This window comes from Lagopus leucura, unplaced genomic scaffold (genome assembly GCF_019238085.1).
Source record: "Lagopus leucura isolate 7727_CA_CO unplaced genomic scaffold, USGS_WTPT01 Super-Scaffold_100002, whole genome shotgun sequence".
In the NCBI taxonomy this organism is placed as follows: domain Eukaryota; kingdom Metazoa; phylum Chordata; class Aves; order Galliformes; family Phasianidae; genus Lagopus; species Lagopus leucura.
The window spans coordinates 13,362,464-13,388,504 of NW_024962263.1; the positions used below are offsets into that span (position 1 = coordinate 13,362,464).

The window sequence follows — 26,041 nt, forward strand, 5'->3', positions numbered from 1 at the left end:
TAATGAGATAGGTATCTGGGATCGTCTTATTTTGTTTTACCCTGTGCAAAGTGAAATTTGTGCAAGCCCAAAACATAGCCAGACTGATACAACACAGAGTTGGTGTGGATGGAGGAAACCACATTAGAGGCAAGGAGTAGGAGAAGCAATACTTGACATTTGCATTTTAGTTAGCATTACAAGTGCTATTCAAATAGTACTTATTCTTTTTTTTTTCTTTATCTCAGTCATTCACGTTTGTATGTGCAAGGTGTGGAGGAAGAAAGAAAAAGGAAAGAAAAAGAAAGGAAAGTGGGAAGGGAGGAAGACGGGAAGGAAAGAAAGAAGAAAGGTGGGACAGAAAAAAGTTATAGAGGAATCTTTACAGTGTGTAACGTGTTTTTAAATATCCTTGGCAATGCCTTCTGTGCTTTCTAGAATGCTTTTTCATCACAGGCAGCCACTGGAAAGCTCTCAAGAAAACTAAAAGAAAACTTATTAGAAATAACAACGAACACTGCCAATACTCCACAGAATTATTTCTATACTATTTAAAGCAGATTAGCACAAAGCTGTTTGTGCTGCAGTGTCTGGATAATGCTAGACTGCAATCAGCAAAATAGATGCAGGCAGAAAAAAAGTTTAGGGTAATGAAGCTGTGCTGCAGACAGTATAGCAGTTTAGTTTTACTCAATAATTTGAAACAATGTCATGAGAAGTAGGATAGCTTTATAATGTAGGTAGAAAAAGTGGGTATATTAAGTAGAAGAGATGAAAAACTTAATTACAGCAGTAACACATCAAGAAAAACAGTCTTTGTATCTGCTTGCATCTCTCAGCTGAAGCCCATAGAGTTGCTCGTATAGACTTCCCTTTCTTTGAAGACTATCAGTGCTATGACTCTTTCCAGTATTTCCCAGTTACTGAGTACAGATAGGTGAGTGCAGACTATTCAGAATCCAAACACAGGTTCAGGGTCAGCACTCAAAGCACTTTGCAGGTGAGAGGAGCAGCTGACCTGCTGGGATTAGTAACTTGCAAACACCTGGAGCTTCTGCAGGCAGTGAAAACCAGTATGTGGGTTGGCCTCAGAGAAAATCAGTCTTCTCTGATAAATTGGGCTGGTTCAGCAGCAACCATGGAAAACAGTACCGCTATCACACAAAGCTGCCCTTATGGCTCCTTTCTGAGTTGTAGCTCTGCAGCTCCTAAGGCTGTAAATACACCTTTTACCTTCCATAACTCCTTACAGGTACATTTAGCTCTGCAGCTTTGACCAAACACTATAGAATTCAGTGGCTCATGTGTGCTCATTAGTATGCGTTCAAACTACTCCAAATGTAGCTGTGCACTTGAGCTGTTGACAAAGACAGGTTGCAAATAGCAATGGTTATGAAACAGAATGGGAAGAGAGAAGTGAGCTCATTACTTTCCCCTCAGTCCTATAGCAGATTCTCAGCAATGCTGTCAGTTTTGTTGTCAGACTGTGCCAGCAAAAGCACAAAGGTCTGGAGTTTGTTTTTAATTTACGCTGTCAGGGCTTGCCTTGACCAGTTCATGGCAATGCTAGCTATGTGTGCCACAGAAAAAGCAAGGGTGAGCTCCTGCTTTGCTTTGCCAGTTGTAACCAGGCCCCTTGTAGTATGAGATCCTGTTTGATTAAACTCACTGATGACTTTAACAGGCTGGACAGAAAGAGTCCCTCCCACCTGTCCTGCGTCAGCCCCATCGCCAGTCCATCAACCAGAGGTATCAGGAAACACTCCTGGGGGACACAAGAAGAAAATACAGACCTGATTGAATTGTTGGTCACATCCGGATCCTTGGCAGAAATGATCTGTATGGTGGCCCCAATCTCCACATCCTCAGGCACCTCCACAAAGTAAAAACTGGGCTCGAAAACAGGAGGCTCATCCACATCCTCCACGCTGATGTGGACAGTGGTGGTATCTCGGAAAGGACCCAAGTTCAGGAAGCGCATCTCCAGGTGGGAGTTGGCACCTTCGACTTTCAAGGTGTAGCTTTTCTTGCTCTCAAAGCTTAAAGGCTAATGAGAAAAATCGTATCTATGGTTAGGCTAGCTGCATCACATGATTTAGTCCATATTTTAATCTTCAGAAGATGCCCTCTCACATAAGCTAATTCTTATTGTAAATAATAAATCTCTACAACGAGCTTTATTCACAAGGGTAATAAAGATTAATATTTGCAGGTGGAAACAGAGTGCTGAGTGACAGCTGTACTGGCAGTGGCAATGCCTGCATCTTGTTTTTAATTATTTTTGACAGTTGAACTGAAAAAAGTCAGTTTGCAATATGTATTCATACTGCAGTCACTTTAAAATGTGCATTCTTTCATTCTTCTTGCTATAATGAAATGAAGAGTGGCTGCACCACCCTGGTATTGTGATTCACATTTTCATTCTAGTCTGGGAAAAAAGCAGAAACGAAAAAAAAGCCAGGCAGAAACAGGTAGTTTGAAAGCACCTGAAAACAGGCAAAGATATGAGGAGCTGGTTCCTCAGAAATGGGCCCTGGTGGCAGTCATGACGAGGAGGTCCCAGAGCATGCATAAGAAGAGATGAGTTTTATCTGTTAGTACTTGCGTGAACTTGATTTCCTTTCTAGATAAAGTTATTTACTTGGGGATCCAGGGTATGGAAATAATAGATTCTGACACTGAAATTTTCAATAAATAAATCTTTAATTTCCCTCTATGCTCCTTTTTACAGATCCCTGAATTAAATGGAGCTTCTCTAAAACCTGCTTGGATTTAAATGGACAATTTCATATTTAATGTGCAATTTACCAATCCCAATAAGAGAAAACATGACAAGAATGACTGCATGGAACTTTTTCACCAGATTAAGTGCAATTTTTAGAGGACACAGCCATATTTTTCCAAGCACTAGTCAGGAGTTACAAGCAATCATACAGGGATTAAATGATCACAGCCCTTTATTTCTGTATTTCAGGGAGCATTAATGCTGAAATCCAGCACAACTGGATCTACTTAACACAGACCTTCCAAGCAGGACAGACTTTGTACCAGGGAAGAAATGTCCCCATTCTCAGGGTTGCCCAGTGGGATATCATTTTTGGTACAGGGATGGCTTTCAAAACGTGTGGCTGCATTTGTACAAATTGGAATGCTGTATGTGGAATACCATGCACTCTCAGTTCATTCAGTCTCTAGTAAGACCATTCTTGTTCTCATCCAAAACCTTTGCTTTTTCCTTTCAGCTCTTTCACTTTGAAGACATATGACTAGATAGGGCAAGGAGCTGGACAAGAAAATGGAGGCACAAGCAGATGATCCAAAACTTACTTCTGCTGCACTTAATTCTCCTGGTGAATCAGTGGACATGGCAGACATAGCACTTGTCAGCAAGAATTCAAGTAGATATACAAATATATTACCCATTAGTATGGAGTCATTATGCTCTACCAATTGTGTATTAATGCACTGTAAAATAGCAATAAATATATTCACACAATCAAGCAATAGTTATTGTCCATCTGGCAAGAAGTGTGCAATGCAAAGCTGCCTGAATGTGTATCAGGAAGGAGGCCATTCTATCTCCTGGATTCTCACATGAAGAAGACCGTGTGAGAAACACTGCACATAAACCAAAAAGCTGTTATAAAAAGCTCTTTTCACTCAAAGCACAGAAAGACTTAAAAGCTATAAAATCCAACTATGTTAGGAAATATTTGCCTAGGGTGCTCAAGTTAGGAACAAAAAAAAAGAAAAATTAAAGCCGTGGCAGGCCACCACATTCTGGGCTCAGACCACCTCAGTTTGCTTTGGCCTCCTTCATTGCTGTGGCTTAGACTTCTGAGCCTTCCATGTACCTTCTGCTTTGGATGCATTCTTTCCAACGTGACTGCGTGAGGAGGGCAAGATGGCTGCCTCCTGCTGAGCACACAGCTGAGAGGAGAGATGCCTTTTTCTTCAAAGAATTCATTCTGGTGTTAGAAATTCTCTCTCCCTCTTTCCCCTTACTGTGATATTATTTTCTAACAATACCAATTGCATGACAATTTTTGGTTTTGGTTGCATAGCTCCAAAGGATGACTTCCCAATGTTTGGCTATTGATGACTGCAACATTTCAAACAGTGCCAGGTATAGATCACATTCTAGAGACATTTATATACAGTGGATGGATTGAGCAGTGTGATGTCGGTACATATCCAATATGATTGATGTCATAAACTTTTTATAACTGCTTCTGGTACAAATTAACATCTAGTAAAGCTGTATTTAGGATAAGCGAAGTCACACTAATTGACATATGTACTCCACATAAACTACTTTATTTCATCAATAAATAAGTGAAAAATTCCAGTAAGGTCTTTATAACATTTATTTTGTTCTAGCAAAGCATTTAAGCACACACTTAACTTTAGGGCTTAGTGCACATAAATAAGAGTTGGAGAGAAGTGACCATAAATACATGCTTAAATGCTTTGCTGTAGGGCACAGAGACTTGCAGGGTCAAATCAATCCCAGGTGTACTTCCATTTTAGCATACATTTTTGTCCCAGGCTATTTAAAGGGAGTATATATTCTCTTATTAGTACACCAGACATACACTTACTCAGAAATATGGTTACAATTTCGTAACCTAGAAGTACTTCTTGCACTTATGTAAGACTGTAGAATAAATATCCTGTAGCAGGGAGTCTAAGCAGAAAGGTCTACTCCGTTCTCTATAGCCTGCGGTACCGAGCACTAGCAGCTTCACAGCTGCCATTTTAGAAACAGCTTCTTCCAACCTAATTAGCATTTATGGATCTTCAAGCAGCAATTAAAAAAAAAACACTGCCTTGGTTTTATTGGTTTATAAATAATTCTAAGGCATGCTTTATTATTGTTTGTGGGACACCGGAGTGAAAAATGTGTATAGTTCAAATGCAAATATTGATCTAATTTCTTGCATTGTAGGATAATTAAGCTACAGAGAATATTTAAATAGATAAATAGCAAATCTGAATATTCCTTTGGTGGGAAAAGACATGTTTATGCTAGCACTGTCCCTGCTTTTGAAAAGCTGCTCCTAGGAATGTGATCTGCTTTCATATTTTAGCAATGAATGTTAAAGAAATGCTGTTTTATAGCAGGAAAGGGGCTACTGCCACGCAACGGGAGCCAAGTTACTACACGCATAGGGGAATACTGCACACATAAAGTGTAACCAGGACCACTAGCTATAAATTACTACAAAAAGGAAACTTTACTACCTTTCTCACAGTTATGATGCCAACTTGGTAATTAGGATCGGTATTAATATCAAAGACATCCAGCCCATCTCCATCCACGAGGCTGTACTTCATCTCTGCGTTAATGCCTTCGTCCAGGTCTTTAGCAACCACGCGGCCCACGGTGGAGCTGACAGGAGCAGACTCCAGCACACTCATCTGGTAGTGCTCTGCCACAAGAAGCAGGGAGAAACAGAACAACAAGCTGTGAAAAGGAGCCAGAAACTGCATGCTAATTCAAAAGGTGCCTCAAGATGGGCCATAATACCCCTAGTCTGATGGGAATCAATATGACCTTTCCCAGAGTGGACACAGCACAGTGTGATCGCCTTTAACGGACCACAGCCAGACTGAGTTGCCAGAGAATGTTTGATGCAGGTGTTTGTCTTACCAACAGGTTTGCTCACAGGGTTCTGTTCAAAATAGCAATAAAATCAAAAACAGGAACTTCAGATGGAAAAATTGAGCAATTAACACAGATGGTGGTGCAGCTATTATCTATAGCAGGATATGAAACATAGTGGGAAAGACATACAACTGGAATAAGCACACAAATGCTGAGCACCACGGATCCTTCACCAAGTCTGCACAAACTTGTGCAGTGCTTTGAGAGCTCAGAAGTTTGACTGTTCCTTCTCCCAAATTTAACAGTTGCTCTATTCAAATGCACCACCTCTCTCTACAAACCTGGCCTTGAGCACATTTAGCACATCACTAATTTGCTTAGCAGCTAAAGAAATAACTGCGATTTTAAAAGTATGCATTTTAAAACTACATGTTTTAAAAATATAAATGCTTTTTATAAAATACAGTCCTGCCATCCTACTTCATGTCCAAACCATCCTCGCTGCACTTTCTCTGTCCAATTATTGTGCTTTACAAGGCAGACCAAGGGTAGGGTAACACCAAGGGTAGGGTTTGATTTGTTCTCATTTTCCTTAATCTAGGCTTTGATATCAAAGTTACAATTCATGCCATTTTCCAAACAGGATTGGTGATGATGTGTTCAGTAAGTTGTTCTCAAAGGAGAAGGGAAGTAGAAGTTGATGCTTCTTGCTAGTCTTTGTGGAGTGTTCTGATATATCAATGCCACATGCAGAAACAGATGGAGAAGAAGCAGAGCAACAAAAAGAACTGCAGGAGCTTTTGTTCCTCATCCAGATAAGAAAAACGGCAAAACTAAAATAGCTTGAGAACTGATCTATGCCACTAGAAAATTGACTTTTTTAAAAAAATAGAAATGTATCGTAGGTCCTTTGGAAGATTTAGTACAAACAGATCTGAATTTTTATGTCTGATTTTTAAATGCAATATAGTAGGTAAATTTGACCTAGAATAATTAACACACACACACACAAAAGAGCAAAAAACTGCAAATCTTGCTTTAAGACTTTGTAAAGACAAAGTAGTGTTTCTGCTAAGAGTGGAGGTGTCTGTTCTCAGATTCCATTGACTGTTGCTGTTGCGTTGCTTATTGTTTAGCTGTATACTGCTGAGGTTTAAGGGAATCTTTACTAGAGAACAGCCTGTGGGACAGCCTGTGTGACGCCGACAGCTCAGCAACCAGACGCTCCCTGCAGTGGCCTGGCTGCAGTGTTGAATGAATTATCTTCCAACTTCCAGAACTGCCACATGGCCCTGATCTGACAGACAGCCTTTTGGAGATAGGACTAAGAGAGAACCAGGGCAGCTATTAGCAGCTAAAGGCAACGGCCATGAGCAGCCTTGGAATAGCTCTCCTTCTTTCTTTCTTTAAATGTTGTCCCATAAATTAATTTTCTACCCTGTGAAAAGCAGGTTGCTTTTGATGATTTTGGCAGACAGGAACCTTTACTGAAAGACAAACTATTGGAAGCTTCGTTTTGGTATTTTTCTGAAGGAAAGTTCCTCCTTTGATCTGAAATCATGCTCATCTCTCGTTATTGCCACACCAAGTTTGCAAATAGCTGGAATGGGACCAGACAGCAGTCATGCGGCGCTGCCCTTTTTGCCATCTTGACAGGGTGGATACTCACTCTGTGGAAATCTGGGTGGGTTGTCATTGACATCAGAGAGCGTGATGTTGACTGTGGTTGTTCCAGCTAATCCTCCCAGCTGTCCACCCATATCCTTGGCCTGGACAATCACTTCGTAATACTCTTTTGCTTCTCTGTCCATGTTCATCAGAGCTGTCCTAATTAAGCCTGTGAGATTGAAAGGGGAAGTGGTTTGGGGAACAAAGGAGACAGCAGTTAGTGCACAAACGAGGCAGGGCGGTCCTGCTTCTGCAGTGTGCTCCCTACACAAAGCATCAGACAAGACTCTGCACTCAGTCTCACCTTTGTTGGCACAGTAAAACTCACCCAAATTAAATCTAGGTCAACAGAAGGCATGAATTTTAAAGGAGCCCGGTTAAAACGCATCAGATGTGGGGCAGGCTGTCCATTCAAAATTAAAGCGCTACCTTCCACAGCAGCTGGATAAGGACTGTGGGAACACAGCGCGCTACGCTGAATTATGGCTGTACTCAGGCTAAAAAAACTCTGCATAAAAGGTAGAAGTAATGGGATCAGAGAAAAAATACAGAGGTTTCCAGGCTGTCCTCCTGCACGGAGTCCTTGGGACGAGCTGACTGAAGTCCAGTAGACACCTAGGCCGGGGGCAACTAGAGTTTGACCTTGAAGGTCTTTTCCTACTGAAATGTCCTTAATTCTATGGGAAGGCTGGGGAGAGTAGGGAGGGGAGGTTGGCCGTCGCCCTCCTCGGGTGACACTACTGCGAGCGGACGTGAGGTGGCAGCAGCTCTTCTCTTATGAAGGTTGCAAGCAGCCGGCTGGGGCAGGACGCGTTGCCGGACACTGCGGCACCCAAAGCCATGGCTGCACTCTGGAACACATTCAGGGTGTCCCTCCACACGGCCCCCTCAGCCCCAGGCACCCACCCTGTCTGCACGGAGCAGCGTGCAGGGTGCTTGCATCAGGGCACTGCCAGCTGCAGTGATCTCCTTTAGTCTTTATTTTTAGCAGGCGAGCAATGTATGGGTTTAATAAAAATGCAGTAAAAAGATATTGCATTGGCAATTATCACTGAATGTAAAAGGAAAGAAATAGCGACCAGGACCGGGCAATTCACAGTGCACTATTTTAATTTTGCTGCCTGGAGTCCTTAAGAGTCTCATCCTGCAAAGTTGAACAACTCCTCAACTCCTCAGTAATAGAAACAAGATGAAAATGCATAGCATTTTGGAATGTATTTTCTCTACAAGCAAATATTTTGCTGAGAATTCCTCCTCCTGTCTTGTCCTTGAGAGAGAGTGAGCTAAATCTAAAGAAGACATCAGCACTTGCATTTGTGGTCTGTGGTCCAGCATACCAACCCTCAAAGCCATTCAGATTCACACATGCCCTCTGCTCCCAGCTCCCAGGTCCCACTTCCTCCAAAAGGTTTGGCTTTTCTGGAAACGCCCAGCACATAATTGGTTTGGTTTTTACAAAAAAAGTAAAACACAGGTTCTACAGGGCCCCTCCACCTGGATACACAACCTTGCTGTGTAATCTTTGGAGGAGCGGCCACGCACCTCCTCCTGCTGCTGCATGCAATTGGTTGGCCAAGGAACGCTGAGGATGGTGATGAACCTTATGCCTTCTCTATGGTTATGGGAAGGACTCAGATCCTCAGATTCTCCAAAATCAGGTACTGGCACTATTGCTTTTAGCAACTTGGACATGGCTCTTAAAAAACAGTAAAGAGCAGAGATGATGTCCTTTCTGTTCCATAACAGCCAAATAGTTTCACAGGATGTGAGAAAATCAGGGACATTTGCCTACTGCCTGATGGGATTTAAATCCACATCTTTAACCTTTTAGGGGAATTTGATCATGAACAGGCTGTGAAAGTCCTCTGGAAACTTTGTTCACTGGAACAGGCTGCCCAGGGAGGTTGTGGATTCTCCTTCTCTGGATATATTCAAGACCCATCTGGACACCTACTTGTGTGACCTGCTATAGGGAACCTGCTTTGGCAGGGGGGTTGGACTTGATCTCTGGAGGTCCCTTCCAATCCCTAAGATTCTGTGATTCTGTTATTCTGTGAAAAAGGACAGAGGCTCTTGGCCTTTCTTTGAATTGCTTTGCATCTAGGTTAATGCAAAATACATGAGGTAAATGACAGAACAGTGCAGGAGCAGTGTTCTTGAGCAAGGCCATGTTGGGAGATGAGGGATAGGGACCCCAAGGGCTGCTGGCAGAGGAGTGCATTGAAATGGCGTGCACACTCCTAGGTGCTTTAATCATCAGGCATCACTACAAAGGAACTGGTGATTGCTTATGCTCTATCTCTGCTTTTGAAGAACATGAGACGGGCAATCACATTTTGTTGGTTATCAAATCCTGCAGGCAGGTTTGCATTGGAGAAATTGGTTAGAGTCCTGTACCTGTGATGTGGAAAAAATAGTTTCTGGATGACAAGTGTCTGGACGACAAGTGTGTGCACCCTGAACGTTGCGCAGAGGTTGCTCTGGATCTCATGTCTAGAGATCCAGGTCTAAGTGACTGGGAAATTTCTAAATGGAGAAAGAGGATCTTTTCTGCTAAAAAGCAATCAAGTACATGGTTTTGGACTAAAAGGACTTTTCTGCAGCCTAAGTTGCACTCCAGCTGTTAAATCAATACTGGATCTGAGGCAGAATGTTACCTCTTTGCTTTCCTAGAAATCATTCAGTACTTAACAAAAATGATGATTATGCCCTTATTTTTCTATGTTTGATAACCTGATTACAAAACAAATGTTACTGCTTTAATTGAATAGCATAGAGCTGGTTTGCACATTGTCTTTGGATAATACACCTGCTAACCAGAAATTGCTAACTTTCAGTAATGGATTACAAAGTGATTTTTTTTCCCTACTTTGTCCCCTAAGGCTCAGCAGAGACTATCGTCTTATGAGTTTCTGACCTTAGCACTACAGATGCCCTTTAGAAACTGTCAAAACCTGTCAGATTCCTCCTTTGGATATAATCCTTAGGTATATACAGAAAAAGAGAGAGAAAACAAGCAAGACAGAGAGATTGTCTTGGAGATAAATTTAAGGTTATTAACAAGAACACCCTTAGGTAAAACTACTCCACATAACTACGTGCTTCAACTTGCACTTTCCAGTTTTGGTTACCTACTAGATCTGCTGAAGACATCACTGCAGTGATAGAAGCTAACAAAGATATTTACAGCATCAAACAAGCCCCATCCTTAACAGCAGAATATGGTCACTCAGATGAACATATTGCTGCAGAGTCCTTCTTCTGGAGTTCATTACCACATTCTTGCTTTAACCACCTCACACTGCTGTGCTGTCCAGTTTCTGCATCCAGTCACGACGTACCTCTTCTTCTTTCTTCTTAATTTTTTTTTCATTTATTTTTCACACTGGCTCATTCCCAAATGAAATAACATACCTGTCCGAGAGTCCACAGAGAAATATGGCTGTCCTTGGAGAATGCTGTACACAACTCTTGCGCTGTTCCCATAGGTTGGGTCATCAGCATCTGTTGCTGTCACCTGAATTACAGAGGTGCCTGACAATAAATAAAGAAATAAATAAATAAATTACGAAGACCGTGTGGGATAAAAGTACACAGTTCATATCAAAATGTTTGACAAGTTTTCCCACACAAAATCTCTACATTTGGTTCTGGTGGTGTTTGTATTTATTGCTCACATTTGTATTTCAATAGCACTAAAGGAATTAATAGGCATAAATTCATTAAGCATCTTTAAGAAGATATAAAAGAGTAAGAACTCTATGGAGCACGGGTGCAGAACTGCTGACCTAACAGCATTTCGTGGTGGTTTGCAGGGAGTTATTAGTAACATGCTACTTGTTTCTTTTCCCCCTTTCTTGCTTTAAAATGTTATCTGAAATCAGTTCAAATAACATCTATAGAAGAAATCACAGATTACTGCAGGAAGTCCATGGGTGCTATATGTTGACTAAGGAATGGAAATTGTTCACAAATTCTGAGTATGAAGGGATGCATCTCTCAGATAACCTCTCTGTAGCCCTGCAATTTACGTTGTATGGACTACAGATTACACCCTGCAAAAGTACCTTCTGGGCTCTGCACAGATGCATATACTTTTCCTTCAGTCAGTTTTCAAGGTCTGCATCCTCTGAAGCTAATAATGGCATGTAGGTGATGTAATTTATCAAGAAGAAGGAGAAGGTGAGACATAACTGTTTGAAATATATGAGTTTTGACTCCTTAAAATGTCAGACAATGCTTTTATGAATGCATTTAGCCTTCTACATCATGTTTTGTGTTAGAAACAAATCCAGTATTACTAGATACACACTGCAAAATAAACATGAATTCAAGCTACCTGCTAACATTAAGTAACATTATTTCTGAAAGGAATTTTTGAATTGGTACTTGTTTCCAGCCTTATGCCAACATTATCTTGAAGAATGAGGAGTTGAACACATCTGTAACTTCAGGATGTGATTTATTTGGTATTATTTCAGAAATAGTGCTACTGAGCCAAAAAGGAACATACCTCTCCAAAAGAAAGAAAAAAATCCAGTAAAAAAGAGTACTTAATGTGACTATTAGAATTGTCACATGATAATGGGATAATGGTTTATCTTGATGTGTAGATAAGAAGGATGCTATTTGCCCTCTGGCTACACTGCAATAATGACTGTCTTTGGCATGATCTCACTTTCTAGAAGTGCAGAGCAAACAGTACTGGATCTTTGGGATTGACTGAACAGCGTTCAGTGCAGGCATACAGGATTAGAAGGTGGAAAGTTGCTAAAAATTGTCATTGTGTCTACGCAATTTCAAGGGCTTCTGGACATCATTTCAGCTCTCAGTTTGAACTTGCATTGGTTTCTGTAACCGTAATTTCCTGGCTGGTAGTGGATGTCTAATGGTCATTACTTATACTACCATCTGAGGGCAGGGGAGAAGCAGCACTACGTTACTGCTAGTTGTCTGCAGATAGCATGCTCAAATTACACCTTTCTTCAGCTCTCCATTTCCCTTTCACATGTTTTCCTTTCATAGGTGCCCATCTGATGGTGGTGCAAAGCCTACATTCCTCCTGCAGCACCCAGGCACCCCTGAGGAAGATCTCCTGCCCTGCAGCTTTTATGAGGAGCAAACATAGAGTCCAAAGAGTCAAGGAATTGATGTTTTGGAGACTGTCTCTAACCACAAAATCTGCCTTACCCACAGGTGACATTTCTGGAACAGAGGCCACATAAGGTCCATCCAGGAACTTGGGCTCATTGTCATTGATGTCTTGGATTTTGATGATGAACTCAGACTCCGGTTCCATCGGCCGGCCTGTTCGTCTGTCCAGAGCCTGTGCTCGCAGGGTATACTGTGACCTTTCTTCTCTGTCCAGTCTCTGAATAGCATGAATGTCCCCCGTGGTATCATCAATTGTAAACACGATGCCAGCTCCCTCTCCTGAGAGGATGTATTTGATGGAACCATCTCCTCTGTCCATGTCAGAGTGGAGCTGTAGAAAGGAACAGGACTGACTTAGAGCATGAGCAGGGCAAGTAGCTTCCAAAAGCACGTGAGCATTTTGGTCTTACTGAACTTTACAGTGAAGGAACAGGCCCTGTGCCTCTTTCAAATCTCGTTTAGCACAAGAATTATCCTTTGCCGGGTTGCAGTAGCCATTGAAAAAGACTCACTGCCAAAGAAGGAGAGGTCAGCAAAAATATAGGCAATGCTTGTTCATGGAGGAGAGAGATACTGCGGGGGTAGCATAATATCAGGCAGATGAAGTAAATCTCTTTGTAACCAAGGAGAAAGGAGGATGGGAGAGCTACTCAGTGAGTGCCATCATTCAGATGTCTTCTAAAGAAAGTCCCCTGAAATTTTCCCATGAAAAGCAAGAAAAATTCAGCTGGACCATTACATCTTCAGGAAAGAATTACTGTCAAGCAGTAGGTAAGGTAATCAATGAGGAACGTTTCATTGTGTCTGTTGTAGGATATATAGATGAGAGGTATCCCAGAGATTCTAGAGAATTAGCAAATGGATTTATTGCATGACTGCTAATTAGTTCTGAGCAGCCACAGATAGCTGGGAATGCAACAGAACAGAGGAAAAGTAAATGCTGTGCAAATTATCATCTGAAACAGAAACAAATCATCCCAGGGACTACCATTCTGTTAAACACCTGGTTCCTCTGAAATACTGGAATGACTATCAAAAGACAAACAGAACACTTAACTTCCATCTGAGTGCTTAACAGTATGATACTTCCATGGTTTTGAGGAATAGAGCATAAAGTCTTGACCAGTGCCCAGAGAATATAGAACTGTTTCAGTCCTAACCAACAGGGTGGTGTTAGGAGGTGCAACAATCAAGAGGAACTTGAAGGAACAGCTGAGGTGTGAATGTTGTTTTGAATTGTGATTATGGTATTTGGAAATGAATAAAGAATAGATAAAACAAAGCAAACCAGCCAACCAACACCCAGTCATTCGAGTACTTAGGTGGCACGTTGACCTTTAACAATTGCCCTGACAACGATTGTTAAAGGCAGGAACCCATCTGCCACAGCTAAGCTCTAAAGTGCTTGTGACAACTGCCTTGTCAGGTAATTGATACTTCATTTCATCGTTTTGCTCACGGTCTCTGCAGTGGCTGCTGTATCTGAGAAATCTGTATCGGGCCTTAGGAGGAATGCTGGCAGCTCTCAGGTGATGTATCAGCTAAATGGAGGGAGAACAAGCCCAGAAAAAATTGGCAAAACAGTTACGTTTAGATGACTGCCATATGTATTATTTCTCACGCAGGTGCCAGAATTGCAAACTGGCACATCTTCAGGAAACAGCGTTTTGTGATTAATTTAAAAAACAACAGTGGTTGTCATTATTTGCCCTAAACACTCATGGCTCAGGGATTATCACTGTCATCGCTCATAAACAGCATACTTCCAAAAGAAGGAAGCTGTTATACAAGAGTTGCTCTCAAAGTAATGCCTCCTATTTTCTCATGTTGGCCCATGAGGTCAGAGGCAGATGATGGTGGTATGGCAGTAGAGGCTGAACTTTCCCACCAACATTCTAGTACATGCTTTCACAGTGTGATAGATGGCATCAGAGGGGCAGTCTGACCAAATGGCACCTGACATGGAAGTGTGTATGAAACAAAAGTATGTCACTGAATTCCTCCATATGGAAAAAATGGCACCCAGTGACATTCACTGATGGCTGCTGCATGTTTATGGAGAACAAACAGTGGATGTGAGCACGCTGAGGCGGTGAGTGGTGTGTTTCAGAAGCAATGCCCTCATAGCAGCTGTTAAACAGTGGCTCACCTACACTGGTGCAGATTTTTACAAGCGTGTCATGCAGGTTTGTTCATTGCTGGTGAAAATGGTGAAATAGCTGTTAGTGGTGACTATGCTGAAAAATAATATTTTGTAGCTAAGAATTTGCTCTATCAAACAGCGTTATTTTACTCTCTGCATCCATTGTAGTTTGCATGGAAATAAATAGGAGGCATTACTTTCAGAGTGACCTATGTAGGTTTTCAAATTGATTCAGAAGCTACATCTTAGGCATTTGTTTTAGTGAATAAGCACATTGGTAAGTATGTGCAGCTGCTCAGATAATTACAGATGTTAGACCTGACTGGGGAATTTAGAGTTGGGTCTGATGGAAGAAAACATGTTTTGGAATATCAAGAAGTCATTATTTAATAAGAAAAAAAAAAAGACAAAGGAAAGAAAAAGTCACAGTGAGGGCAAAGCCAAAGGAAAAGACAAATGATAAAGAAAGAAAAAAAAAAAGGAAAAGGAAAAAGAAAAAGAGCATGTTTTAAAATAGCGGATGTTCTGAAAAGTTCTAAAGACTTGGAATAAGATATTGAATAAAACTGATGAGTTAAATTACCCCTTCTGTTCAAAGCCTCGTTTGGAATGAAAGCATTTATATAGGGAGAAAAACAAGGAACAACCATGGCACATTAATAAGAATTTAGGAGTACAAGAGGATCTCTGTCTAACTGTGATTTGTTAAAAGCCTCAACCAAGGTCTCAGTTAAGACTGGGCAATAAGAAATGCTAGCAGCAGATTTGTAACTTCTCATATAACCTGAAGACATAGAAAAAAAAAAAAAAAAAAAAAAAGAAAAAAAAAAGAAAAAAGAAAAAGACTTAATAAATGCAGACTAATAAATCTGAAAGAATGAGGTGTCCACAGAAACTGAAGCTCACACCATTGCAGTGACAAACCCAATATCATGATGGTGGAGTGTATGTAGAAGTGACTGTACTGGAAAGGTGATCCAGCTTTAAGCTGGCTCTGTTTAATGGGTGGTGTAATAGATTGTGCTGCCATGGGGCTGGCTCAGAAGTAGGAACAATTTAAATGTGCTTTCTCTTCTGTATAAAAGAAATTGCTACCTGTGCCAACCTGAGCTGCTTTTGATAAGGACAGTACAAAGATTAAGGAGGCTGTACCTGCACCTAAACAGCACATTTTCTGGCAAAGAGCACATGCAAGAGAGTGGTGCTTCTGGGGGCAGCTCAGGGAAGGACTCACGCAGACCCACTGAATGGCTGTGATTCTGTCCGTGATGTGCTCTCCCATCTCAGCTTCCAGGGAGGTAACACCTGCAGGGGAATTTGTGAGGATGCATGAGAGCACTTTGTTAATATGTATTGATAGTCTGTAGAAAGAAGGCATTTTATTCGCTCATTCAGTTGCTGTGGTTCAAATGCCTCTTTGAAATAGGGCTTAGGGAAGCTCCAACACTGCAAAGCAGTGAAGTCTGTCTCCAGTTCAAGTACTGAAGCAGTTTAATTTGCCAGACAAATGTGGAAAGTACCTGCTGCAGCACATGCAAGGACTGTAGTTTCCGTAGTTCGTCCTACTATCTAACAGTGGTTACCTATAAGAAAGCTCAAGCCTCATATTTATCTGCAACATGGAAACTTCTGGAGCTGAAACACTTTATATAAGAATAATGAGCACTGGAGAAAAGCAAAAGTTGTACTGACTTCACCTCAGGAAGTTCCCTTTCATTTCCCTGCCCAATAGATACTTTGCTCCATGACTTACAGGTACATAGGAAAGTACATTTTTTATAGCAGCCTTGAAAATCATATGAGGCAAGCCTGTACCCAGGGCTTGACTCAAGCTATTTAGAGGTTGCTTCAGCAGCACGTAGCTAGCCTGAAACAGCTGTACAAGAGCACCAGAGGAGCTCCTCCCTTATGAGATGTCTTTAGAGCATGAAGTAAATATATCTGGACCCACACTGTATGCTGTTTCCATCTGCCTCAGGCTCTGTGCAAAGCAGGTGGATGAAAGCAAGGCCTGGCAAGCAGGATGTTGCAGGGTGCTGTGGGTCGTAGGGGTCAGAGGAAGCTCTGTTTGTCCAGCAGGCACCCAGGGCAGTTTCAAGGGCTGGTGCTGGCACTGAGGCCCGCAGTCCTTCTCCGTTTCCGTCTAGCTCTGCACGAGATATTTCTGAGCCTGCCTGGGGTGATATGGGATGAAAAATTTCTGTCCTGCCAGAACAATTAATTCAGCCCACAGCCTCTTCCCTGCTGACCCCTTTCCTAAGGATCCCTCAGGTGCAGGCGTGGTGATGGATTGTGGTAGGCTGCAGCTCCTTCCAAGGGTCTGCGTCTTCAGCCGTTTGAAGAGAGTGGAGGCCCTTCTCTCCTGGCAGCTGCTGCAGCGCTCACCCCACTGCTCTGAGCTTGGTTTAGGGATGGGAGAGGATGAGATTTTGGATCCCAAAGGACATTTTGGCAGCACAATTCCATGATGGTTGGTGTACACGAAACAGACTCAGAAGGCTGTTGGAACAAGCTAGCCAGCAGGTTGTCAGTGCATAAGGCTAATTGGCCCTGTTAACCGTGAGGGCTAATTAGCCCTAGCTCGCCCCTATTGCGACCCAACCATGGTGTAGAAAAGAGCTCACTCATGGCAGCTTGGCTGTTTATGTAGTGGATACAGACCATGAAATGCCACTGCTGCTATCCCCATTCAGTAGAACTGAGTGGGAACAAGCTCAAGAGAACTGCTGGATGTGCCATGTTTTTGTGTTCCTAATACCAGAAGTCTAAAGCAAAGAGGAGTTGAGTACTTCCAGTACTGCTTGTAGCTAAAATTCAGCTTACAATGCAAATCTGGATTCATTTCAGATGAAATTGAGTATGCAAAATAATGTGTTTGGTCATCGTTCCAAAGTTATAAGTTGCATGAAAATAAGAATTTCTTTAATCAATAGGGATCTCAAGAGCTGAAAAGTTAGGCACAGAGATGAATGAAGACAAATGTTGTCTCATTTGATGGCAATCACTAGTAATTCCACTGCTATGGGAGGAAGGAAGGAGAGCACATCTTGCTGTTAGTCACATAAGGATAAATTGGAAGGAGGTCCTTTGAAGCCAGTGCATTCATTTTGATTTATACTGGTATGACTGAAGGCACAGTTTAACTCTGTGGATTTGTAAAACGATAAATGCAAGTCCAAAATGTGCCTTTGGATTTGTGATTCTTTTTTTTTCTGCAGACAGATAGCTTGGCAGGAAAGCAATGAAATCTGAAGGAATTGTTTTCTGGCATCACTTCTTCACTTAATTTGTCATATCTACCTATATTTAGGCTGTGCTCATCACCTAGACATGTAAAATCTTATTTGCATTGTTCAAACACTTCACTACACTAACCCTCCCCACTCTTCCCAGATCTGTCAGCTCGGTTTTAATGAATGCAAACCTAGTGCTGCCCATAGGCCTTTGAATAGCTGGTCAATACTTTGATTAGCAGGTCGATACTTTAAATAGTTCAGAGTCTTTACAAATGTTGGGAAAGAAGACAAAGGAGGATGGATATAGTGAGGTAGATTGTGATGGCAGACATTACGGGCCTGACTTCCATCAGCGTGTTCTTCAAGGAGCTGGAGTAAAGTGAATTCAAAATGCTGCCAGGTAGACAGGGTGAGCATAGCAGTCAATTTTACAAATGTTTGTACTGATGTATATATTCTTAGTGTGTAAGGGATCTGAAAATAGTACTGTTGTATTTAATAAGCTGTCACTCTATCCTTCTACTTCTCTCTAGTCCACATAATTAACCTGGGGTCAAGCTGCGGTAAGAAAGAAAATACTCTGACCTCAGAGATTTGCAGAAAACAAAAACTGAAATGTCAGTTTTCAAGAGATATTGGCTATTTCATTTGATTGTGAATTTCATCTTCCAGCTGACTTGATCACAGACAGAAGCATGATCACAAACACTTCCTTTCCTTCCTAATCCTCTCGAGTCAATACAACCTTGCTTTGTCTTGACATTGAAGGAGTCCCTGGAAAGATCACTGCAGACTTTCTAACACTACCTCAATTACAGCTGATGATGGTTACAGCGGATCTCTTTGAAATAGGCAAATATATTGACAGCACCTTGAAAAGGAAATTCTTCATGGCTAAAGGTGACACTGCTGAAAAGCTCTTGGGAGCTGAAGTGAAATTAATGTGAATAGATTCTCTGCCAGAAAGAAGGGAATAAAAATGCATTTAGAGAAACTTCCCATGTTTTGCCACGGTCTGCATGTGCACAAATGCATGTACTCTACCAGACATCCTCATGGGGCAGCTCTTACCTTCCCAACGTAGAGAGGATCCGTTCCCGTGTATTCCTCCAGAACGAAGAACTGGTTCCACACCCAGCTCCTCTTCATTCGCTGATGCAACTTGTCTGACAGGTTGTCTTCTGGCCCTTCAGTGAGGGGCCTGGCACTTCCTGACAGCACAGTTGTAGTTAGGTCCATCAGTCCCCAAAAGTACAAGGAGACCCCAAGTCCAAACAAGTTCTTTGCATTGCTCATTCTACCTGAAGTCCACATCCGTATACTAGGGCTGACTTAAAAGTCAAAACACAGTATCTTAGGTCCCTTGAGAAGAAAGCAAGTCTTGTGTGTAGTCCTTTGAAATGTCCAAGAGAGATCCTGGTTCTGAGAATCACAGCCTCCTGTAAAGTTAAAGGAAATTCATAGCAGGATCTTATTTTTCCCAAGGTAAAAGAATTTCTTCAATAGGCAAATACACTATAAAATATTTAATCTTCAATATAAAAATATAATAACAGGATGCATGCATTCTGAAATTGTGAAGAGTATTACCATATAAGCTGCAGAACTGGAACCTCAGATAAAAGAATCACCAGGACTTGGTCAGTAAATAAGAGTTCTCTACTTTGCTAACTTAGTTGTAGTGTTTCTTTGTAGTGTTGACTGGCATGAGCTAAGTGCATACTCTAAATGTTTATGACCAGAAGTCCTCAGAGAATACTTAATACTGCTCACTCTGGAAATTTATAATATCTGGCAAACACTTTTTGCAACAGGTTTTTTTTTTGTTGTTGTTTGAGAACTCTGCCATTGTCATTACACACACGTGCATGCAAACATGTCTACTTAAATACATACATTGCTGCATTACCAACCTTGAATTTCATTTCTAGCAGCTGCAAGTTATTTCTGGTTTTAATTATACTTTAAACCTTCCCTGCTGCTTGAATTCAGGTTTCACACTCTGCTGCCTCCTCTCTGAGGAGCTGATTGCTGCTACAAATGCAACATTTCTAGAATTTGAATGGTCAGTTAATCATTTTATAACCCACAAAAGGTTTCAGAGTGCTGACGGTCACATGCTATTGTGTGATGTGTCCTAACACATTTTTCCTCCAGCAGTCTGAAAGATCCGTTTTGGCTGAGGAATGCTGACCTCTATCAGAGGACACTTTCTCATCAGTCTAGGATCTTTTGTAGTCATAAAGTCAGATTAGTCGGTGACCTCAGTCCAGGCTATGGATTGTAGCAACCCTTTCCTTCACCATTTTGCTGGGTTTAATGATGTGATACTGCACTCAAATTACTCTTCCAAAATACTCCATACCTCCTCTATGGGACTAGTGTTGTTGCTGCTCTTTTTCAGAACTCTGTTCTCAATTTTCTTCAAGACAGATGGATTCATTAAGAAAGGCATATTAGGCTTGGAGGATTAAGAAAGTAACATACATTTCATTTTACTGCTGTTCCATAGTTAATTAATCGCTCTATCCCCTGGAAATAAAAAGTAGCAGGAGACAGCTGTCAAATATTAGAAAAAGTATTATAAACATTTTTACCATAGTATTTTGAAGTGATGGCTGAAACAATACAATGCTTTCAACAGAGAGGAGAACATTGGAAAAAATTCTAGCATCCAACTTGGTATAACTGGAGTCCTGCGACCCTCAGAAATCTCTACTTTCTGCTGAATTAGCAAATCAGAATTTAATTCAAAAGATCACTGAAATCTGAAAGAGACAGATTAATTCTGAAATACATATCCTCAAGGAAAATAAACTCAAAATAACTGTCTTAGATTGATTTCTACACAAAATGATGTTTCCAAATATAAAGCCCTGAAGGAATATGACTATACAGTGCTGCTAGCCAATAAAGTTGTGAAGCATAACAAACAACTAACAAGTCCGTACCTGGAAAGGTTTTAAACCTAGGGTTAGGTGCAACAAAGAAAAGACAAATTATAAACACAGAACTTGATAGATCTCTTCTAAGCACAACAACTTACAGAACTGCTAGGTGTTTACATATTAGCTATATAATACTGTTTGAAAAGGCAAAGAATAGGGATTTATCTAAGTAATATAAGCATAGAAGGACCTCAGCAAACTGTGTATTTGTCATTACATGAAGAAGCCGGCACCTGTGTGAGAGGCAGGGGTAAGGTTCTTACTGGATGCTCACAGTCTAAGGAGTCGAACAACAGTGCATGGAGTGCTTGCCTCTCTCTGTCCTGCTAATCCTTATCTCCTGATGGCCAAAATGTTTTTACACTGCAGAAAGGAAGTTGAAGGTCTTATCACATAATAGGTACATACACCGTGTTCTTTATATGTTGTCAAGAGCACGTTTTCTCAACCAAGGTAAGGGGACATTATTGAAAACCATTGTTATACTGATGAATAAAGATGGGGAGGGGCTTCCCACCGCCTCTCTCCATGTGTTGAAAGAACTCATCACTGTCTTTACTATGCCATTGGATGGGAAAGCAGAGAGAGACACTGGCTGAGATCCCATCTAGAGTTTTACTTTTAGAACTACATCTTTTGTACAAATTAGTTACATTTTTCTCTGTATGACAAAAGTAGTGACACAACATGATGAAGCATTTCCTGTGGCAACGAGAATTATATTGTAGGTGAATGCCCCAAACATGATTTGAAAACTAATGTTGCCAGTTGTCTCCTGCAATTAAATTCAGCCAATGAAGGCCAATAGCCCTCAATCAAGGTAGTACTGAGATATGAATATATAAACTTACAGAATTAACGGCATACCTGTAGTGAAGTAATAGCAGAAGAATTCTAGTCATGAAGATGCTTTTCCTCTGGATATGCATTATTACAGGTTGTCTATGAAAACAGCTTTTTTCATTTGAAGGCCACTCTGAACTGTCATGCAGTTCCACGAGGAACCTTTCTTAAAGAATGTGCAACACTGTGATCCTCAGCAGCAAAATTATAAAGAGTATTTACTCTTCCCAACGCAATCCTACTTTAGTGTAGGGCACTAACAGTGGGGTTTTTTTTTTTTGTTTGTTTGTTTTTCCTTATTTTCTTTTTTTGATGCTAATACCGGAGTTTTTGGTGTCTCATTCCTTTCCAAAACGGTTAGCACGCAGGCTCAATACTACAATGAATAACAGAGTTTAATCACAAACAGTTCCTCAACCTCTGAAGCTGAAGGAGTATTACATTATTTTTTTTTTCTATCTCAGGTCTTTAGATCATACTGAAAGAATGAAAAAGACCTTTGCAAACTTCTGGTCTGTGGTGCTGTTGATCTCTTTGGTCCTTCTTCTACACAACTTCATCTACAGTTGCTCCTTGGCTCTGCAAGAGATACTATTTTTCAAGCAAGGTATTTCTCAGATAAAAGCAGTTATGTACATATAGGGCTTGAATTGCATAGTTAAAGCCATGAATGACTGGGTCTTTCAGAGGACTTGTGCAAATGGCTGCCTCACCAGGTGAGCGTGATGAATGAGTACACAGTCACCTGGACTGTAGCTATGGCAGTTGGCCGGATTGATAGCCATATGCTCTGACTGCACTGACTTGGTAGGGTCTCTAGCCTTATGCGGGCCTTAGAGCTTTTTGCCACAGATGGATGACACAGACATTGAGGCAGTCTGTTCTGCCTCAGGCAGGGTAGTTCTTTGCAGGAAGATCAAGGGAATCGGTCATACAGGAAGGCACTTGTTGGCATAACTGATAAAGACCTTTAATGGTCTCTTAATTTATTCCTTGGAGCTCTCCAAAACAGGTTCTTAACTATATCTGCAAACATAGAACTGATGGACTTCTCCCCGTTATATAAAATACATTTTAGAAACACGTATTTCATGGCTCAGCACAGGGATGAGCAAAGGATTTCAAAGCAGTAACAGGAGGGAAATCTTATTTTCCTTGCTCATACACACAAAAAACAATTAAGCCTAAGAAGATTGCATGACCACAATGTGCAGTGTATTTTATTTTTCAAGAAAAATTAAACGTGTTTCAGAACCCAGTTTGCTACTCACAGTTGAGTACCCTATTGTAATAAGCTTAGCTGCATCTGTGCTGTTTAGATCCCTGACCCAAAGTGAACTCCTTGCTTGCCCCTTCTTTTGTGATGAATATTTGATTACCAGCTCAGTTGTTTAGGTTACTTTCTTTTCCTGTACTTGCCTTGAAGACATTGTTGAAAATCCTTTTCCTTGCAACTCAACAGTTACAAATATGGCTTTTGGCTTTATAAAGACCCATGAAGATCTAATTGAACCCCATGCAACTGGTGACCTATATATAACACAGAGGAACCATCTAATTTTTCTACACAAAAGAGTCACGAGGCACTTTCCACTTTTTCAAATACAAATCTTTCTTTTAGCACATACTATGCAAGTAAAACAGGCGTATTCCAAGTGTGAGATACTGTTCATGTTCCATTTTTAAAGGCTCCACTACCCCTCCATATTTGTACTGTAATTAAACTTCTTAATTGAATACCTAATTCTGGTCAAAGATGAAAGGGAAAAAGAAATATGCACCAGAACCAACTTCTAGCATTTCTTGCAAGTGACTCATTTATCATGTTAATTCTGAAGAGAGCAGCACTTACAAAGAAAGGATAAAGATATTAATAGTTAGGATGACCATGTGAGCATGCAGAGAGTTCCACTGGGATTGAAATGTATTGTGCTCAATACATATTTACATAAATGCCAAGGGTTTTATAGTTAAAAAGCTGAAACTTGAAAAGGTTTACACGCACGCTTAGTGAATTTGCCATCTTGAGCAGGGAGTCTCCCAGAAAGTCAGTGGAATATTTGCATTCATAAAACTAATTACATGCTTACATCCTTTATCCCTGGTCTTTTAATGGATTTTGCTGTATGGACCTAGCACTCGTATAGAACACTGCAGAGGCTCCCATGCAGGCACATCCCCAGAGCAGAGGCAATTCATTTACAGGAAACATACTAAAGTGAAAAATGGGGAAGAGGAAATCGCTTTTAAGCTCCTTCCTCCACTTTATCCATACATAAATATACAAATACATGTGATATTTTTAATATATGTATTTAAATGTTACCTGGCAGTACATACACTGCAATAATAATATGTGAATGGAAAATTATTTCTGTGCTTAATGACACCTTTTTAAAGAGTTGTCCCCCACTATTTTACCCAAAGAAACCAAACAACTCTAACTCTAACCCAGTAGGAAGAAACTGAAGTTCAGTGAAAAGAATTCTTCAAGTGAGCTATTTACTTTATTCCTTGAATGTCCTGTGACATTCTGAACCCAAGATGGGGATGAAAGTGCTGTTCAGTTTTTTCCCTCATCAAATATGTTATTCTTTTATGTTTTCACAGATTACTTCTTACATTTCCCATACCCTTACTCGCTCACAGCTTTGTTGTCAGATGCCTTTGGAATAACCCAACATGACCATCAGTCAGTAAGAATGTGTAAGCTGTGTTCTTTGCTAGGCAGACATCCTGTAAAAGGTGCCTAGCACCAGCCTCCAAGACTTCTCTCCTGCACTGAGCTAGGTTCTAAAATCTCTATGACAATTTGCATAATCCTGTCTCATTTTAAATTTCCTAATGCTTTCAGTACCTAAGTTAGGTACTTCTCAGCAGGCTGACTACAGTCCTAAATGAATCTGTACTGCTTCCAGAACTGCGTATGTCTTATCCCAGGCCAGTCTTACTGTTATTATTAGCCCTTCTTATATTCACTAGACAAGTTCAATTTAAAAAGAAAAATCTAGAGGAGTTTGTTAGTGACTATAGACTGGGCCTGAATATGTATTTTTACTTTTTACTCCATTTTACTGAGATCTTCATAAATACAATGAAACTTGACAATGTACCATATGGTGCATAAACATTAACTCACAATACAATCCATTGTCATAAAATTACATCCACAGACCAGTCAACGGTCCCTCCTGGGACACATCAGTGAACTCATTTTACTCAAGATCTGAAGTGCTTCAAAGCTACAGAGTGCAGGCAGAGCAAAAAATCCCACAGAATGACAGGGAATCCCATTGTATAAATCCCAGCCCTATCGTTACAGGCTCATAAAAAGATCAAAAAGAATGAAACATGCACACAATCAAAAAGTAAATGTTTCTAAATAAAATGATGCTGATAACTTACATCAGGTGAAGATCCGATACGCAGCTTTTACTCAGTGGGAGGTACAGTAAATACTATAGTAAAAGAGCAGGAGAGAAGGAAGATAGGATTTCAAAAGCTGGTCTAATTGACTCTACTTGAAGTCAGCCTCAGTAAGAACAAAGGCTGCGCTTTCATTGGACTGCAATTGAATTTGCACTGCAAATTCATTGGAAAATCCAAATAAGTGCCAGATAAAGCAACCCTTGTCCTATACAGGATTTGCAAAAATGTATAAAACGTATGAAGTCATACTATTCTTCCATTATGAATACAAAATTCACTTTAGTTCACACAGTCTTCTCACTGCTTTTGAAACCCTGTCAAGAAAAAATGTTTGCAAGCAACAAGAAATTGTTACTTGATGTTCATGCCCTCTCAAGCAGGTAACATTTTTAAATATAGGAACTCCTGTCAAAATGTGACCTTTTTTCTTGCTAAGCAGCTGTACCAGAAGCCATTGCTCAGGCCTCTCCCAAAGCTTCCAAGCAATAAAAGAAAAATCTATTGACTTTTGTCAAAGATTGAGAGGTCTGGGTGAGAATGGCAGAATTTCCTACATTTTCAAAAGGGAAGAAGGAGAAGGATAGGTCAGGTGCAATGTAAAGAGATGATGCCTGTTAGCTAGTGTAGAGAAGAGATGGTAATGCTGGGTGAGTCTGCCCTCTCTTCTGAATATTGCATTGCCCACCGAATCTCTGCAAGCTGTGAGGCCAGCAGGGACGTCGCTTAGGGGTATGACTTGGTGCTCTAGCCAGTGGAGTACTTATGGCCAGAGTAGGACCTACTCACAACCGTTACAATCGTCTTTGACAAAAAAAATCAAAAGACCATTCCTTCTTTCTTTCTTTTATTTTCATTTACTTCCTTCTACCCCGTCTCTCCTTTTCCAGGTCCTGAGTGGATTCTAACCTGATCTCTCATTCCCCTGCAATGGGCTAAAACCCATTCCTGCTGCACGCCTAGAATGCATTTTGAACCTGAAGTGTCCCTGCCTGTATTACACGGTGGCTGTGGTAGCAAATCATTTCCTTAAGCA

General features: G+C 40.9%; 1 protein-coding gene across 2 annotated transcripts in view; it reads right to left on the bottom strand.

The window, feature by feature from the left end:
* The window catches only part of CDH20 (cadherin 20), a 111,780-nt gene that overhangs the window by 15,376 nt on the left and 70,363 nt on the right, over positions 1-26,041 (bottom strand). For both annotated transcript variants that reach the window (XM_042869127.1, XM_042869128.1), the window contains exons 2-7: positions 18,860-19,227; positions 12,446-12,740; positions 10,670-10,789; positions 7,257-7,424; positions 5,224-5,411; positions 1,773-2,026 (exon numbers count right to left, since the gene is read on the bottom strand). In XM_042869127.1, coding sequence (XP_042725061.1) covers positions 1,773-2,026; positions 5,224-5,411; positions 7,257-7,424; positions 10,670-10,789; positions 12,446-12,740; positions 18,860-19,102 — 1,268 coding nt within the window. In that variant the 5' untranslated portion in view covers positions 19,103-19,227. The remainder of the gene's footprint in view (positions 1-1,772; positions 2,027-5,223; positions 5,412-7,256; positions 7,425-10,669; positions 10,790-12,445; positions 12,741-18,859; positions 19,228-26,041) is intronic.